Source organism: Lemur catta, chromosome 17 (genome assembly GCF_020740605.2).
Source record: "Lemur catta isolate mLemCat1 chromosome 17, mLemCat1.pri, whole genome shotgun sequence".
Taxonomy (NCBI): domain Eukaryota; kingdom Metazoa; phylum Chordata; class Mammalia; order Primates; family Lemuridae; genus Lemur; species Lemur catta.
The window spans coordinates 25,782,656-25,801,098 of NC_059144.1; the positions used below are offsets into that span (position 1 = coordinate 25,782,656).

The 18,443-nt window shown below is 50.7% G+C and overlaps 1 protein-coding gene and 1 long non-coding RNA gene across 3 annotated transcripts; one reads left to right on the forward strand and one right to left on the reverse strand.

The window, feature by feature from the left end:
- Positions 1-4,541: 4,541 nt before the first annotated feature.
- LOC123622870 lies at positions 4,542-6,370 on the reverse strand. Its single transcript, XR_006729651.1, has 2 exons — positions 6,064-6,370; positions 4,542-4,842 (listed from the first exon to the last, which is right to left on the reverse strand). It is a non-coding gene; the product is annotated as an uncharacterized LOC123622870 (long non-coding RNA).
- A 4,052-nt stretch (positions 6,371-10,422) lies between these two features.
- Positions 10,423-16,664, forward strand: NRSN2 (neurensin 2). 2 transcript variants are annotated; one of them, XM_045529521.1, is made up of 3 exons: positions 10,423-10,481; positions 12,846-13,057; positions 15,817-16,664. In XM_045529521.1, the coding sequence occupies exons 2-3, from the start codon at positions 12,869-12,871 to the stop codon at positions 16,240-16,242; spliced, it is 615 nt and encodes a 204-aa protein (XP_045385477.1). In that variant the 5' UTR covers positions 10,423-10,481; positions 12,846-12,868; the 3' UTR covers positions 16,243-16,664. The 2 variants fall into 2 exon arrangements, with proteins under 2 accessions (XP_045385477.1, XP_045385478.1); XM_045529522.1 differs by lacking the exon at positions 10,423-10,481 and having other exon boundaries at positions 12,877-13,057; positions 15,822-16,664.
- The last annotated feature ends 1,779 nt before the right edge of the window (positions 16,665-18,443 follow it).

The following is an 18,443-nucleotide window of genomic DNA, read 5'->3' on the forward strand; positions in this document are numbered from 1 at the left end:
ATGAAGAAGCCCAAGCCACGTGGGGAGACCACGTGTAGGTGCTCTAGGTGACAGTTGAGCCCTGGCACCAGATGTGTGAGGGTAGAAACTGCCAGATGATTCCAGCTCCGTCATTCAAGTCACTCCCAGGTGTTGGAGGGTCTTCCCAGTTGAGGCCCAGCCATCATGGGGCAGAGACAAACCATCCCTTCTGTGCCTTGTCTGAACTCCTGACCCACAGAATCCATGAGCATAGTGAGATGGTAGTTATTCGTGCCATTAGGTTTGGGGGCAGTTTGTTATGAAGCAATACTAACCGAAACAGGTCCAGGTGAAGGAAAGAACTACTCCGATGCCAGCAACAGCCAATGGGAAGACTTCGCAAGAGCAGCTAACATAGAAGTTGACTGGCTGGAGGGGATGGCGTGGAGAGACGAGGTAGACTGGCAAGAGCAGGCAGGGCCTTGAAAGTGTTTGGACTCTATCCTGAGTCTCCACACTGCAGCCCGAGGGGTCATTTGAAAACAAACCTGAGCATTTGCTGAAAACCTTTCCATGGCTCCCATAACCCTCAGGATACAGTCTAAAGGTTTTGACCTGGCATTCAAGGCCTTTGCAGTTGACTCCTTCACTCTTTTACAGACCCGTCTTCAGCTACCAGCTCTAGCCTGAAACTGCCTCAGACACGCCAGGCCACTCCCAGTGGCAAGCCCTCCACCCCCCACCCCATGACATTTGTCTTTGCTCTTATTGAGGAACTGGAGGAAACTTTGGCTAACCACCTTGCCTTTTGAGTCCTCCGTTTCCCCATCTGTATGATGAGGTGGTTAGACTAGAAGTCTCTAAGAGCGTGTCCAGCCTGGCATTCTAGGAGTCTATGAGAAGGAGGGAGAACGGTGTCTGTAGCCACACCTGCCTGTCTAGCCTCTTTTAGGTTGCCTAGCAATGGATGCCAACCCTCTCCCCCATCCTTGGGGGTTCCTTAGCAACCCAGTTTCTCACCCTCAGCTGTTTTCAGGGTTTCCTTTCAACTAAATGTCAAGTTCTGCTCTTTCTCCTCCAGAAAACTTGAGGTCAAGTGTCCCTGTAGAGACTTGGATACAACCCAGGATGGAGGAAAGCAGCCTGAGTTTGAGGTCAATGGAGGATTTGCTGTGTGAGTTGGAGCCACCTGACCTCTCTGGCTTTTATTTGAGATTGTGATTGCCTGTCATGTGCTCCTTAGGGCTTTCTCTCTTCTCTTGTGTGTGTTTGGCTGCGAAATTTATTCACTCTTGTAATAAACCTTTCCTGAGCACCTACTCTGTGCCAGGCACCATCTTAAGCATTGGGGATTCACCAATGAACGAAACAGACATAGCCCCTGCCCTCATGGAGCGTATACTGCAGTGGATGGAAACATACAATAAGTAAACAGATAAATACATGCAATTATGTCATGCAGTGAAGGGGACAGAGTGTGAGGAGGGGCTGCTATTTTAGATGAGGTAGTTATATCAGTCAAAAGAGGCTAGGGAAGCCAGAGGACATCGGGAAGAAAGACCCTGGCTTCTCCCTTTCTCCCTCCAACCTCTCGTGGGTACCTCTCATTGGCTGAGCTCAGCTGGAGGCCAGGCGACAAGGGGGCTCAGAGACCTCTGGAGCAGCTCTGCCAGCAGGAAAGAGCAAGGAATCCACCAGAAGGCAGCAAGGCCCAGAAATGCCTCTTGCTCCTTGGCAGGTACACACATTTTTCAGTCTACTCCCTGCCTGTAAACTGCTAGGGACCCATCATTTTTTTTTAAAGTGTAGTACTTTTAAAAAAAATTGTGATAAAATACACATTAAAAAAATTACCATTTGAATCATCTTTAGGTGTCCAGCTCATTGGCATGAAGCACAGTCACATTGTTGTGCAACCACCAGCAGCCCCATCTCAAGAACTCTTCATAATGCAAAACTAAAACTCTGGACCCATCGAACACTAACCCCTCGTTTCCCCGTCCTCCTAGCAACCACCATTCTCCTTTTTGTTTCTATGAGTTTGACCACTCTAGATGTCTCAGACAAGTGGAATCCCACAGTATTTGTCTCTTTTGTGGACTGGCTTATTTCACTTGGCACAAAGTCCTGAAGGTTCATCCATGTTGTAGCATGTATCAGAATTTCCTTCCTTTTTAAGGCTGAGTATCATTCCATTGTATGTATACACTACCTTTTGTTTATCCATTCATGCAGCAATGAACACTTGGGTTACTTCCACCTTCTGACTACTGGGAATAATGTTGCTATGAAAATGGATGTGCAACTATGTCTTCGAGATAACACGGCTTTCAACTTTTCCGGATATATACCCAGAAGTAAAATTGCTGGATCATGTCATAATCCTATTTTTAATTTTTCAAGAAATCTCCCTTTTTTTTATAGCATCTGTATCATTTTACACTCCCACCAACAATTCACAAGGGTTCCCATTTTTCCACATCTTCACCAACCCTTGTTATTTTCTGGGTTTTTTGTTTGTTTGTTTGTTTTATAGTAGCCATCCTAATGGGTGTGAAGCAACTAAGATCATTTTAAGACCCAAACAATCACAGGAGTTTTAGCCTAGGCTTATGATTTCTTTGGCAGTACAGTTATCTCAAAAACTTCGGTTTGTTATCCATTTGACTCTGGTCAGTTCCAGATACTAAAACCACACTCACAGTACTTTTCAATTATTGTCCTTACTTAGGTCCGCTTTTTCCCTCTTGCCCCAAAGCTCTTGCAGTTGTCAAGAATAACAGGAGGCAGAACCACACCTCTAATGTGATCTTGGCCCTCAGAAGTTTTACAGGGTTTCACACAAAGCCTTTTAAAATCCAATCTCTTACATTAATTGATTTTAGCCTTGAGGTACTCTAATTGATAGATGGGAAATTTTAAAAATTGTTGTGAAGGCTACACCCTTAATCTTTGCCCCCAAAGCATTTTAATGAATTGATAGATTTTACTACGTTCAGCATCTTTTTAAAGATCATCTCAATTTGAATCTGGAAGCGTTAGACTTATCCAATTCTTCGAGGACCTACATTTCCAAACTCACTTCCCTTTTATTTTTGCTGATAGACCAGCCAGTTCTGTTCTTGAGCTTAGCTCTCTCTTCAATATTTTGACAAATGCAGCCAAAGGTGCCTATAGAGTCTGCTTCCCAAGTTACTGCAATAACAGTTTTACCAAATGTTTCACTTTTGCTTAACAAGGATTACCAGCTTTCCTGGTCACTGCTGCGTAGTTTGGTTTTGGTTACATAAGTACCCCACTTCTGATACCAATTTCTTTATCAGTCAGCATAGGCTGGGTTATGACATATTAACAGATGAACTCTGAAATATCAGTGGATTCACACAACAAAGGCTTATTTCTTGCTTAAACAGATTCTGTTATTGAGATTCTGCAGAATGGCTGTCCTCCACTTGGTGACTCAGCAATCCAATCTGCTTCCATCTTTCTGGTCCGCCATGTCAATATGTAGCCTTCACACCTGCTATGGCAGGAGAAAAAATAACCTGAGGGTCTTGCACCAGCTTTCAAATGCTGTAGCAGTTTTAAAACATGGCCCCCAGATTATTTGATATTTCTCCTACTGGGAGTTAGGGAGCAGGTCTCCTCCCCTTGAATGTGGCCTCTGTGACCAGCAGAATGGAGTGGAAGTGATACTACACTATACCAGCTTCTAGATTCTGGCCTTGAGAAACGTAACAGTGTTCACCTCCTCTTTCTTGGGATGCTCATTCTTGGGATCCAGCCACAGCCTGTGGGGAAGCTGAAGAAACTGTGGAGAGTCCCACACAGAGAAGAACTGAGCCCCCTTGCCCCCAGCCCCAGCTGAGCCCCCAAATAACAGAGATTCCCAAACTGCCAGCCACGTGAGCAAGCCATCTTGAGAGCAGATCTTTCCAGTCCTCTGTCGAGCCACCTAGCTATTGCCAAGCAAAGTTATTTCAGCCTTCCCACAGAGGCCTGCCCAGATTGCACATTTGTAAGCAAAATAATGATTGTTGTAGTTTCAAATCACTAAGTTTTAGGGTGGTTTGTTACACAGCAATAGCAACTGGAACAAATGCTTTGGGCACAGAAGTAACATGTATCTCTCTGCTCATAGCTCATTGGCCAGAGCTAATCACATGGCTTTGCCTAGCTCCAAGGGGACTGGGACACGGATGTGAAGCATATGTTTGGTGAGCAGTCTGTGTCCCTACCACACTGTTGAATAAACCCTCTTTGGTAAGATGACATTTGAGCAGACAGCTGAATAAGACAAGAAGCTAGCTATGCAGGTGTCAAGAGAAAAAGCAATAAAGGCCAAAACAAACAAATACGAAGACCCTGAAGCCTTGAGGGAGGAGTTTGCCTGACATACTTGGTTCATTCAAGGAACAGCAGGGAGGCCAGTGTGGCTGGACTAAGGGGACAGAAGAAGTGACTTGGAAGAGGTAAGTCAGGTTGGGAGAGGGGCAGTAGCTCACCTAAGGACTTATAAACCACACTAAAGACTGCTTTGGGATATTTGCTGCTGCAAAACAAACCATCTCACACCTCGGTAGCTTAAAAAGATGCCGTTTTATTATCTGTCAAGATTCTGTGGGTTTTCGGGATTCAGCGAGGTAGTTCTTGTGCTCAGCATCATGATCTCATCTGAGGGCTCAAGTGGGCTAGAATATCTAAGAAGACTCCCTTGCATGACGCTGTCCCATACACCAGTGGGCGCTACCTGTGGGCTGGAGGTACGGCTGGCACTGTCAACTGGAGCACCTAGGTGTGGCCTCTCCACATGGCTTGGGCTTCTTTGGCACGGGTACTGGGGTCCAAGAGGGAGCGTCTCACAAGTGAGTGTTCCAAGAGCTGAGAAGACAAAAATTGTCGTCTTGAAAGCCAATTCAAGACTGACACAGCAGTACTTCTACCACATTCTATTGGTTAAAGCTCTTACTGGGCCAACCCAGACTCAAGGGGAGGGCATAAACATCGCTTCTTGAAGGGCAGAGTGACAAAGAATTTATGGCCATCTTTAATCCACAACACTCTTGTCTTTTTTTTTTTCTTCTGAGACATTCTCGCTCTGTTGCCTGGGCTAGAATGCCCTGGCATCAGCTTAGCTCACAGCAACCTCGAATTCCTGGGCTCAAGCAATCCTCCTGCCTCACCTTCCCAAGTAGGTGTGCACCACCATGCCTGGCTAGTTTTTTGTATTCTTGGTTGCCTGGCTAATTTTTTTTTTTTCTTTAGTTGAGATGGGGGTCTCACTCTTGCTCAGGCCGGTCTTGAACTCCTGGGCTCAAGCGATCCTCCCGCCTCGGCCTCTCAGAGTGCTAGGATTACAGGCATGAGCCACCGCGCCTGGCCCTTCCTCTTTCCTGTTTTTCTCAAGAGCAGACAATTTATCAGGTCTCATGTCACTCAACTTCCCACCCTACTCACCTATAAACTAATGTAACCACCGTAGTAAGAACAGCAATAATTTACTGAGTTGTCACTCTGTTCCGAGTGCTTTGATAAGTGCCTTATATGCACATCTCATTTCACTCTTTCAACCCCTTTTGAGAGGCAACAACTTAGAGTTTTGCTTCCATTTTACAGTCTGGGAACTGAGGCTCAGAGTGGTTCAATCGTAAGCAGCAAACAACAGAACCGAGATTCTAACCTGGATCTGTTTGACTCCAGAGTTCGGTTCACAACCACTGCACTGGGTCTCTGCTCAGTGGCGGCCACCGTCCCCACCCTCCAGGGTCTCAGAGGATATGGGATCCCTCCTTTGCCAGCTCAAGACTGGCCAGTCCCCCTGTACATGTGACCTTACCCCTCCCATGGCCTGGAGAACCTCATCTACCCCCTCTGATGTCATCGGCCTCCGTCAAATCCCCTCCGCCTGTGTCCATGGAGGGGTCTCTCCCCACCTCTCACACACATTCTCACTCCCACCACCACCCACCGTGTCTCTGGATGCGTCTCTGGTTCTTCCTCCTCCCCTGATCTCTTCGAATGGGGTGTGGCAATTTTAAAACATGTGCATAAATTCGTTAATGCTCCTCCCATTGAGTGACAGAGTCTATGTTCGTAACTTACCCTTGAATCTGGCCCACTTTGGTGACTGCTCAGCTGGCAGACTATGGTGGCAATGATGTTATGGTGACTTCTGAGGCTGGGTCATGCAGGCCATGCAGCCTGACTCACTGGAGTCCTGAGTGTAATAAGTGTCACCACCCTGGGTCTGCCATGCTGTGAGGAAACCTAAACTGGCTCATGCAGAGAGACACATGCAGAGGCGTTGAGACTAGAAAAATTGAGATGCCGAGCCAGCCCCCAGCTGCCCTAGCTCCAGCCACAGTGTGACTGCAACCACAAAAGAGACTCTAAGGTAGAACCACCCAGGTCATCTTTTCCCAAATTCCTGACCCACAGATACTGTGAAAGATGATAAAATGATTGTCTTTGGGGTGATTCGTTATGTAGCCACAGATAACTGGAACAGAGATGTCGTAGTCTGCTCAAGCTGCCATAACAAGTTACCATTCACTGTGGTGGCTTACAACTGTGGTCCCCAATGCCTGGTCCCTGGTCCGTGGCCTGTTAGGAACCAGGCCACACAGCAGGAGGTGAGTGTCGGGCAAGTGAGCAAAGCTTCATCTGAATTTACAGCCACTCCCCATCGCTCTCATCACTGCATAAGCTCCACCTCCTGTCAGATCAGTGGCAGCATTAGATTCTCATAGGAGGACGAACCCTACTGTAAACTGCGCATGCGAGGGATCTAGGTTGTGTGCTCCTTAGGAGAATCTAATGCCTGATGATCTGAGGTGGAGCTGAGGCAGTGACGCTAGCGCTGGGGAGCGGCTGCAAATACAGATTATCATTAGCAGAGAGCTTTGACTGCACAATAAATGTAACACACTTGAATCATCCCAAAACCATTCCCCAGCCCCCGTCCGTGGAAAAATTGTCTTCCGCAAAATCAGTCCCTGGTGCCAAAAAGATTGGGGGCCGCTAGCTTACATTTGTTCCCCAGTTCTGGAGGCTAAGAAGATCAAGGCAGAACAGAATGTGTCTGCAGGTGTGCTGGTGTGCAGACATCTGTCTCTGGTCGTAGCCGTAGAGAGAGGCAAGCGCTCTCTTGAGTCTCTTATCAGGGCTCTAATCTCTCCCAAAGGCCCCACCTCCAGGTACCATCACATTGGGACTTCAACGTATGAATCTGGGGGAACATGAGCATTCATTCCATGGCAGAGGGGTTCCAACCTGGGCTCCCTTCCCCCTCCATGCCGTTGTTTTTGCCAGCTCTGCATCCACTGGCTTTCTTATGGTAACAGTGTTTCAACTTCCTTTTATGGATCCTCCTCCACAGTGCTCTCAGACCAAGAGGTTTCTGTGAGCCAATCACTCCAAGCCTCCCAAAGGGCAAGTAACCAAGCCAATCAGAGGCATGCTGGTGGGTCCAGTAAATGACATCTTACCCAACTGGGGGCAAGGAGAATCAACATCAACGCTTTTTCTGGAACTATAGGGAAACAGATTCTTTTTCCAAAAGTTAAATTTGAAGGATTTGGCCATTTTTGCCACCACATGGGGAGAGTCTGCCTGACACAGAGGAGAGCAGAGCAGGACCAAGAGATAGATTTCTAGCATCTGGATCCAGCCATGCCTGAAGCCAGTGTCCCTTGAAGCCAGTTCCCTTTGTTTAAGCCAGTTCAAGTTTAGTTTTGTCATTTGCAACTAGTACAGTTCCCTACACTGTGTCTAAGGCCAAGACCTTGCCCCTGACTCCAGACCCTCCTAGACAGCGCCAAAAGCTCTGGGTGTCAACTTCTCCCCCTCTTGGCTCCTGCTCTTATATTTTCTACTCTGTTGGTGGAAGTATCACCCACCTGACCTGAAAACTTAACAGTCATCCTCTATTCTCTCTCCTCCTCTTTCACACTGCCTGCAATTCTTAGTCACCAAGTCTTACAAAGTTTAATTTGTGGATGTTCAGACCTGCACCCTCCTTTCCATCTCTCCTGCCCACTCCAATCCTTCATTATCTTTTACCCAAATTATTAAAAAAGCAATAGATTACCCTTCCAGAGGTGTACAGTGAAAAGTGAATTTCCTTCCCACCCTTGCCCCCAGCCACCCACCCCCAAGGCATCTACTGTTACTCTTTCTTATCTGTCCTCCCAGATGTTTTAATATCTCTGTGTGTGCCTCCTTTTGGAGAACTGAAAATGGAAGAATTTTCAGAACACTACATTTTTCTTCACTCAGCTTGAAGTTTGTTTCATATCAGTAACAATTTCTTCTTGTAATGGCTGCATGGTATTCTCAGGATAGATATCTTATAATTTGTGTAACTTGTCTTCTATTGATGGTTATTTAAGTTGTGTTCCACTTATCTATTAGCACATAACAAAGTCCCCAAAACCTAGTGGTGTAACATGATGATCATTTTATTACGCTTGTGGATTCTGTGTGTCAGGGATTCAGGCAGGGCATAGTGGGGCCAGCTTGTCTCTGCTCTACAATGTTTGAATCTTCAGCATGGAAGACTTTTAAAGACCTGAAGGCTTGAAGGCTGAAGTTGAATCGAATGGCTGGAGACTGGAATCATCTGGTTGATTCTTCGCTCACTTGTCTGATGCCTGAACTGGGATGACTCAAAGGCTAAGCTCAGCTGGGACTGTGGTGCCTTCACCTGGCCTCTCCACGTGGTGTTGGCTTCCTCACAGCAGGGCAGCCTCAAGGTAGACAGACTTCCTGCATGATGCCTCACTCAGGGCTCCCAGAGCTGGAGTGCCAGCACAAGTTGCACATCCTTTTATGTCCTACTCTTGGAAGTCAGAGCGTCACTTCCACCATGCTCTGTTGAAGCAGTCATCAGCTCACCCAAGGTTCAAAGAAAGGGTACCAAGAGCCCCCCTCTCTACAGAGGAGTGCCAAAGAATTTGCAGCCATGTGTTAACACCACCAAAGGTTATTTCCAATCTTTTGCTATTCCTGTAGTTCATTTCACACCATAACATCTCTTGAATCCATTCATTTCTCTGCACCAGGCCAAGACACCGGCATCTCTGGTCTGGAGAATCCTCACTGGTCTCTTGCTACCACTCTTGTGCCCTCCATTCTGTTCTTCTTGCAGTAGCCAGAGAGATCTTTTCAGAGTGTAGATCAGAGCACACCCCTTCCCTCTTACAACTCTTCCATGGCCCCCCGCCACTCTTGGGCTGAAGTCCAAACTCCTTACCTTGGCTTTCAAGGCAGTGCAGGGCCTCACTTCTGCCTGCTTCTCCAATGTCATCTCCTGTCACCATTGAGGACCTTTAGTTTGAGTTGCAGGAGTTCTTCCCACCTCTCACCCACTCCACCCACACACAGTTAAATGAGTAAGTAGTACATAAAAGCACTTAAGCCCTTTGCACATAATGAACATCACATGTTTGCTACTACTATTAGTCTGTGGCCAGTAAATACTTACTGAGCTGCCTACTCAGTGCCAAGCTCTATGGGAGGCTCTCAGATACAACAGTGAACAAGAAAGATGTGGCCCTGTCTTGCAGAACTCATTCATCCCTCTGTCCCCAGCCCCTAGCACAGGAGAAACACAATGAATTCTCAAGGCATGATGACATGTTTGTGCAATGGTGCCTGATGAAATTCAGAGAGGCACAATGACTTTCCCAAGACCACACAGCAAATGTGGGACAAAACCAAGGCTGAGAGCACATGACAGGCATGAAGTAGACACAGATGCCTGGCACGGGAGATGGGCAGTTGGCACACACTGCCCAAGGCAGAACTGGGAATAGGTTGGGAGGGAGAAAAGGGAGGCTGTCTCATTGGCTCCTTCCAAAGGGGAAAGGGTGAGTCCCTTTTCCCCAGCGCCTCATCCCCCATCCCAGCTTCCTTCTCAAGGGAAGTGGGACCGATCCTAACAAGGGAAGGGACTCACAGAGGAAAAGAGGATGGATCAGTGAGGGATGAGGGGCTCCTGATGCAAGCGGGAGGGGACTTCCCGGTAGGCGTCCCTTGAGAGCGGTGGGCTCAGCGAGGGGTGGGGGCGCTGAGAGAGACGGGACTCTGTATAGGGTGGGGGCTCGGTGAGCAGACCTGGGTTTCTGTACTGAGCTGGGGGCTCCATGAGGGGGATGGAGCCCCAGAGAAGGGACTGAGGATACAGTGAGGAGATGAAGACTCAGTGAGGGGACGCGTGTGAAATGAGAGGGGTGGGAAATTGACCGAGTTTCAGGGTCTGTCTGAGGGAGGCGGAGGGGTGTCCGTGAGGGCCTGGGGTCTCGGAGAGACAGAAGTAAACTCTGGAAGGGGCAGGGGCTGGGGGAGCTGCAGGGGACCGCCATCTGCAGAGCCGGCCCCTGGGGCGGGCCGGCGCCCCCCTCCTCCTCCCGCCCCCGATCACCCCCGCCCCGGACTGCGGCGCAGGCGCGAACCGAACCTGCTTTTGCTCAGCTCGCGCTCGGGTTCCCGCTTGCTCCGCGGCGACAGCAGGCAGAGAGGTGAGCTTCGCCCTGCTCCACGCGCCGCCTGCCCCTCCCCCCAGGCCCCCCCCCACCCTCTGCCTGCATCCCCAGCCCCCGCGAGTCCCGCCTGGGGCGGGACGCCTGCACCTGAGCCTTGGGCTTTGGGAGGTGGGGGTCCCAGGGAACTAGCAGGGGACAGAGATCGCACCAGCTCCATTGCCCTTCCACACCTCAGGGTTGACAGCTTGGGCGGGGGCTTCAAAGGACAAGATCATCCCTCCACCTGTAACTAAAAACCCATTCCTACTCCTCTCTGCCTCAGTTTCCCTCTAGTGGAAAGGACGCAGTTAATCTCGACCCCGGGGACCGGAGTGGTGCGAGGAGTGGGGCGGGGAGGTTGGCTTGATTTCCCTGGCTAACCACCCCTCCAGGAGGGCCCCCCTTCTCCCCGCCTGGGCAGCCCGGGACCCTGGAGGGGGAGGGTCTGGGGGTCTGGGAAGGAGAACGGAGTGAGGCCGTGCAGAGACAGCAGATTCCATCCATCCTGGGGCCCTCGCGCCTGTCACCTTCGCGTACGCCTCCCTCTTCTCGGCTTCTCCGCCGCAGTCTCCCCCCTCGGACAACGCAGCCCCCTCCTCTTCCTGTTGCCTTCCCACCAAGCTCCTCCCCTCTCCCGGCTAGGGACACCTCCCTAGCGGTTCCCATGGCAACCCTGGCCCCGGGTATCTGCTCTGGGTCCTCAGCACCCTTTCCCTTTCTCCCCGCCCCGCGCCGGCTAGACCTCCTCTCTGCAACCCTGAAATGGGAGAGGACGGGCTCAGCCTGGGGGAGGCTCCGTCAAGGTCACTTCCTTCTCCAGTACCGGCGGGACTGAGTGATTATACATTGCAAGGGAGGAGGAGCGGTGAATTGGAGAGGAGGAGCTGACGCGAGCCAACAGTCCCTGAGTCCCCTCCCCGCGCCCTCACCTGAGGTCTTAAATTAAGGGTCTCTGCACTGAGGCTCCGAAAGCCCCCTGGGCCCCCATTCACTCTCACCACCCCACTTCCCTAGGGATTGGAGGGACCGTCTGATTAGTGCTTTACCCTTCAGAAGCAGCATATCGTTCTATTTTGTTTGAAGCTGCTCAGAGAGGACAGAGCCATAGTGGAGGTGGGGCGCAGAAGCCCCCTCCTTCCCCAGCAGCTCCTGGCTTTGGTTTTAGCCATACTGTGTGTGGATACACAGGCACCTTCCATTCCCAAAGCCTCAGTGTCCCCTTTTGTGAAAACAAGTTTCTTAAATAGGTTTCTCTGGAAATCCACAAGCCCTTAAGGCTAAGAGCCCCTAATCCTGAGGCCCCTGACTTTCACCTCCTATGAAGTCAAAATTCCTTGGAATTTGGAGGCTGATGATGGGTATCCCTGGGGGTGGACCTTTTAGGGCCTTACAGCTTGGAGAGTTCAGCCTGATTGGACAAGTGTCAGCCACGACAATTACCCCCAGGAGGGGCCCTGAAGGGGAGTAAGCATTCTGGGGGAGGAGGAGAAGAGGATCTCTTGCTCCAGACATGGAGCGCAGAAAATTCAGGATGAAAATGATTAACAAAGAAATTACAATAATAATCACGACCTCTACCATTTCTCAGCACCAGACACAATAACTTCATGAAACAGGTATGGTTATTAGCCCTGTTTTACTGATGGGGAAACTGAGGCTCAGAGCGGTGAAAGCATTTGTGTAAGGTCACACATCCAGGAAGTGGCTGGTCTTGCATTCCAATCCAGGTGGTCAGGCTCCAGAGCACACAGTTCCAGCCACTGGGTGGCCTCCAGAGTAAATGTGCACAATTCTTGACACCTACACTCGCCAGGCACTGGGCTAAGCACTTCGGTGCATTGGCTCATGCACTCACAGTGTACTTTAGGAAAGATGGGCCGGGCGCAGTGGCTCACACCTGTAATCCTAGCACTCTGGGAGGCCGAGGTGGGAGGATTGCTTGAGCTCAGGAGTTCGAGATCAGCCTGAGCAAGAGTGAGACCCCGTCTCTACTAAAAAAAAAATGGAAAGAAATTAGCTGGACAACTAAAAATATACGTATATAAAAAATTAGCCATGCATGGTGGTGCATGCCTGTAGTCCCAGCTACCTGGGAGGCTGAGGCAGGAGGATTGCTTGTGCCCAGGAGTTTGAGGTTGCTGTGAGCTAGGCTGACTCCACGGCACTCTAGCCCGGGCAACAGAGTGAGACTCTGTCTCAAAAAAAAAAAAAAAAAAGGAAAGACAGACTAGGATTCCAGAAGGCCAGGCTGTGCTATGAGTGTGCAGTGTCTAGGGTGGGAGGAAAAGCGAGTGGGGCACAAAGATTTGGGAGGTTGGGAGGGTCACCATGGCATCTCTCACTGACTTCTCCCTCCGTCAGCTGCACCTGCCCCGCAGGAGTCCATGATGCCGAGCTGCGATCGCTCCTGCAGCTGCAGCCGTGGCCCCAACGTGGAGGATGGCAAGTGGTACGGGGTCCGCTCCTATCTGCATCTCTTCTATGAGGACTGTGCAGGCACTGCTCTCAGTGATGACCCTGAGGGACCCCCAGTCCTGTGCCCCCGCCAACCCTGGCCCTCACTGTGCTGGAAGGTAAGGCAGAGGAGCAAGTCCTCTGATTCCTGTGGCTTCGTGGAGGAGATAGGACTGAATTTAAGGCTCAGAGGAGAGAAAGAAAAGGGATGGTGTTAGGAGTCTTGCAAGTTCATGCAATAGAAAACCCAATTCAAATGGGTTTAAACAATAAAGGGAAAATATTCCTGAATTTTTAGACGAGACCAGAGGTTTGGTGCCTTCAAGCAAAGTTTGATCAGGCAGTTCAAGCCATTACACTGAGGACTTTTCAAGATTTCTCTTAGTCTTTGGAGTCCCCCTGGTACCCTACCCTTGGAGCCTGTTGGTCTCAGGCTTTACCCAGGTCTTCTCCAAGTGGCTGCTACTGTGTTGATCCTCAGACCTTCACTCCACACCATCCAAGGGAAGTTTCCTCCAGTATTTCCTTCAGAAAAGAAATAATGCAGAGTAGCCAAAAATTAAAAGCACATTATTACCACTGACATTATCCCCCTAAAAGAAAAATACTTACGTGTAAACCTAACAAAATATGTACAATATGAGGAAAACGACAAAACTCTAATGAAAGATACCAAGGAACTAAATAAATGGAGATAGTCCATATTCATGGATAGGAATACTCACTATTGTCAAGATGTTAGTTCTTCCCAACCTAATCTATAGATTCAATATAATCCCCATCAAAATCCTAGCAAGTTAGTTTGTGGACATCAACAAACCAATTATCCAGTTTATACAGACAGGCAAAAGATCCAGGAGAACCAGAAATTAAAAACACATTGCCATTTACAAGAAACAATGCTTTCTTTCCCAGAAGTCCTGACAAGCATTGCATAGGCTCAGATTGGGTTACTGGCCAGCCCTGAACTAATTACTAATTATGGCCAGGAGATAGAATACACTGACTGGCAGGAAGTAGGGTTCATCTCACTTAAACCTTACTGTGGTTTTCCAATGATCTACCATTGCCAGGGCAGTGGAAAGATGTGAGAGAAATGAAATTGATATCTGTAACAGCCAGGGAGAGTGGTCAGCCAGGGTTCACCACATGGGTAAAGGTGTGGCAATGAGAGAGTCCCTACGATGAGCATTGCTCCTTGCTAAATACTGTAGGGAGATTGAAGAAGAGGGTCCCTTCTGCTTTTGGACTTCACTCTAGTGGGGAGGTGAGGCACCAACCTGTACAACCTCAGGTCAGGTGTGCAGAGGATGCCAGGAGAGGAAACAGTCTCAGTGCCTGGGGTGATCAGGGAAAACTTTCAGGAGAAGATGAGTATGAATTTAAATTTTTTAAGCAGGATCTGGGTGTGGCAGCTCATGCCTGTAATTCCAGCAACTGAAGAGGCTGAGGCAGGACAATTGCTTGAGGCCAGGAGTTCAAGACCAGCCTGGGCAACATAGCGAGACCCCAGATATTATTAAGTACTATTATCTTTAAAAAAATAATAATAGGCTGGGTGCGGTGGCTCATACCTGTAAACCTAGCACTCTGGGAGGCCAAGGCGGGAGGATCACTTGAGGTCAGGAGTTCAAGATGAGCCTGAGCAAGAGTGAGAGACCCTGTCTCTACTAAAAATAGAAAAATTAGCCAGGTGTGGTGGTTTGTGCCTGTAGTCCCAGCTACTCGGAAGACTGAAGTCGGAGGATTGCTTGAGCCCAGGAGTTTGAAGTTGCTGTGAGATAGGCTCATGCCATGGCACTCTAGCCCGGGTGACAGAATGAGACTCTGTCTCAACAACAACAAAAACAAACAATAATAATAATACAAATGTAGCCAGGTGTAGTGGTGAACACTTGTAGTCCAGCTACTCAGGAGGCTGAGGCAGGAGGATCACTTGAGCCCAGGCATTTGAGGCTGCAGTGAACTACAATCACACCATTATACTCCAGCCAAAGTGACAGAGAGAGACCCCATCTCTAAAATAAATAAATAAATTTTTAAACATCTTATTGCCAGGCACTATGCCAGGCTCTTGGGGACACAGAATTTAAGAAGACATGATCTCTGTCCTTAAGGAATTCCTAGCTGTGGTTAATTTAGTCATTCAGCAAACATTTTTTTCAGCCTCTGTTCTGTGCCAGTACCGTGCCAGACACAGAAGACCCCTAGTAAACAAAAACAGGCCCAGTCTCTGCTCTCATAGGGCTCTCAGTCCTGTGGGACAGGCAGACATTACTTAGATGATAACCAAAATCCAAGTCCAAGTGTGCACCAAGGGGAGTGCACTGAAGAATGAATGGGCATGAAGTTTTGCAGAGTGCAGAGCAGGGGACCTGACCCAGTCCAGGGGTCTCCTCCCTGAGGAGGTGAGGTTTGAGATGAGATCTGACAATGCATAAGAGTAGAGAAATAGAGGGTAGGAAGGACAAGGGGATAAGTTGGGACCCAATAATGATGGAGGGGCCCTCAGGGTTGGCCAGATAAACCCACTGTTAGGAGGGAGCTGGGAAGGAAATTAACCAACAGTCCTCCAGATTCCAAATAGAACTGGGTGCGTCCATGTGCACCTGTAGTCCCAGCTGCTCAGGAGGCTGAGCCCAGGAGTTCAAGACCAGCCTGGGCAACATAGTGAGACTGTCTCAAGAAAAAAAAGGAAAGGGGAAAAAAAAGATTCCAAATAAAGCATGACAATTTATGTCCCCTGGCAGTTAGACCCTAGCAGGTGTGTTCTATGATTCCTGCCTCTCCAGGTTGGATCAAGGGGTTCTCTTTAAGCCCAGTTGGGATCCAAGGCCCCTGTCTGCCCCTGACTGCCTCTGTCTGCCTGCCTCCCCAGATCAGCCTGTCCTCAGGGACCCTGCTTCTGCTGCTGGGTGTGGCTGCCCTGACCACCGGCTATGCAGTACCCCCCAAGCTGGAGGGCATCGGCGAGGGTGAGTTCCTGGTGTTGGATCAGCGAGCAGCCGACTACAACAAGGCCCTTGGCACCTGCCGGCTGGCAGGCGTAGCACTCTGCGCGGCGGCTGGGGTCCTGCTGGCCATCTGCCTCTTCTGGGCCATGACGGGCTGGCTGAGCCAGGACACCAAGGCAGAGCCCTTGGACACTGAAGGTGATGGCCACATGGAGGTGTTCGGGGACGAGCCAGAGCAGCAGCTGTCCCCCATCTTCCGCGATGCCAGTGGCCAGTCATGGTTCTCGCCCCCCGCCAGCCCCTTTGGGCAGTCTTCCGTGCAGACCATCCAGCCCAAGCGGGACTCTTGAGCTGCCCACGAGGCCAGAGGAGGAGCCAGACGTGGGGTCTGGACCCTTCCTCCTCCCCACCACACCCCTCCCTCCCATTGTCTCCCCACCTTCTCCCTTCCCGCAGGGCCCTTTTATCCAAGCCCCCAGAAGGCCCATCTCCAGGTCGAGTCTGGAGCTCAGATCCCTGTGCCCCTTCCCCAGGGGTAGGGCCCAACGCATCCAAAATGTCAGCCTTCCTCAAGTCCTCCCCAGACTCCCACCCACCCCTTCCTCCCAGGGCCCTTCAGGGGCAGAAGACGTCTCCCTCAACCCATCCTCCCTCTTCCTCTGTGTGACCTTGGGCAAGCCCCTTACCCTTAAAGCCATCAGTTCCTGCCTGTCTGCTACGAGGGGTTTGGACCAGATTCTGGAGTTCTGTGATGTTCCTATTCCCCCGGGATGTGCGCACCACCCTCCACAGGAGGGGGTGGGTGGGTGGGGGGGTGTCATTCTCCCGCCAGGTACCTCTCGCGGACTGCCCCTCCAGGACGGTGTGAGAACATGGACCCTCACCGTGTGCTTCCGACCTGGGTTTTGGCATCGGAGCCCCACAGTCCATCAGCGAAGGCCGTTACTAACCCCAGCTTACAGGGGGTGATGTGTAAAGGTCACACAGCAAGGCTAGAACCCACGTGGTCAGGCTCCTCCTGGGCCAGTTCCAGTTCTGCAGCTGGAGCAGAACCTGCACCTTCTTGGTTCCCAGGGGATCCCCACGGCGGAAAGGCAGGTTTGGCCCAGAGAGAGTAGCGGCAGCCTGATTGCCCCAGGTGGCTGCAGAGATACTTTGGACATGGGTTTCAATGGTCTCTGAGAGCCAGAGGGCAGGAGAAGTGGGATGTCTTTGCCCTTCAAAGTCCACCCACCTAGAAACCGACGGAGACTGACCCTGATGACAAATGTGCCCTCTCGGTGGCGGGGGTGGGGGGGGGGGGACAAGTCCTCCCTCCTACAGGCTCCCCAGCCAGAGGCGTCATCTCTTCTTGGTACCAGTAGGGGGAGCTCCAAGGCAGATGGAGGGAAGCCTCGAGGCTCCCGGCCCGCCCCTCCCGCTTGGTCTCCTCCAGCCCGGAGGGCCCAGGGGAGGGTCCTCGGTCCTCCTCCACCAGGCCAGAGTCTCCCGTCCTTGTGGCCCAAGCCACCTCCTCGCCCTGCACCCCCCGTCCCACCTTCCCTTCAATAAACAGCTGGGATGGATGTTGACTTTGCTTCCTTTCTCCCTGACCACCGGGGCGTGGGGAGGGAAGGAAAAAACAGACCGTTACGAGCACCTGCTGTGTGCTGGGCACTTAAATCCGGTGCTTCTCATTTGCTCCTGAGGATCACCCTCTGAGAGAGAGATCACTGCCTTCGTTTCACAGATGCGGTAACTAATGGCCAAAGAGGTGAAGTCCTTGGCCTAAGCTTTCCCTGGGCGGGGTTCAGTGCTGGCCAGGTCAGTCCATTGCCTGAGAGTGTGGCACTCCTGTCCCCGGGTGGGAAGGAGATTCCTCGACTACCCTGAGAACCTCCTGCCCCCATCCCTGAGAGGAATGTGAGGGCCGGGTGTGGGAGAGGGGCTGGAGTCAAAGGTGGGACATTTTCCAGGGCCCCGTTGGCACTTAGGGGGACCAGGCCCTGTTCTCAGTGCCTTACAGACGGGAACTCATTGAACCCTGATGACAACCTATGAGGTGGGGACTGTTATTCCCACACCTGGCTCCTAAATTCCAGGCTTGTATTTCCATCTGCATTTACCTGGATGTTGAATTTACTCAACCTGTTCTCCGTATTACCCGTCCCCTCCGACACCCGCCCCTGCCATGCTGCAATGCCCCTGCTGTCTCACACAGCAGCCCCATCCTGCTGGCTGCTCCAGCCAAAACAGTACAGTCATCCTCGACGCCTCCCTTTCCTCACAGCCTGAGTCTAACCCATCAGCAAGCCATGTCTACGCAGCCTTGGAAACACAGCCTGTACCCACCCACCTCTCGCGTGCCACGGCTACCTCCCTGGTCTGAGCCACCATCACCTCCCATCTGGATTATTGCATGAGCCTCACCCTGGTCTCCTGGCTTCTGACTTTTGCACCCCACCGACTCCCCAAGTCTAACCCCCATAGAGCAGCCAGACAGACCTATTAGAACATAAGTTAGGTCATGTTTCTCCTCTGCTCAGAACCCTCCCATGGCTCCCACTTGACT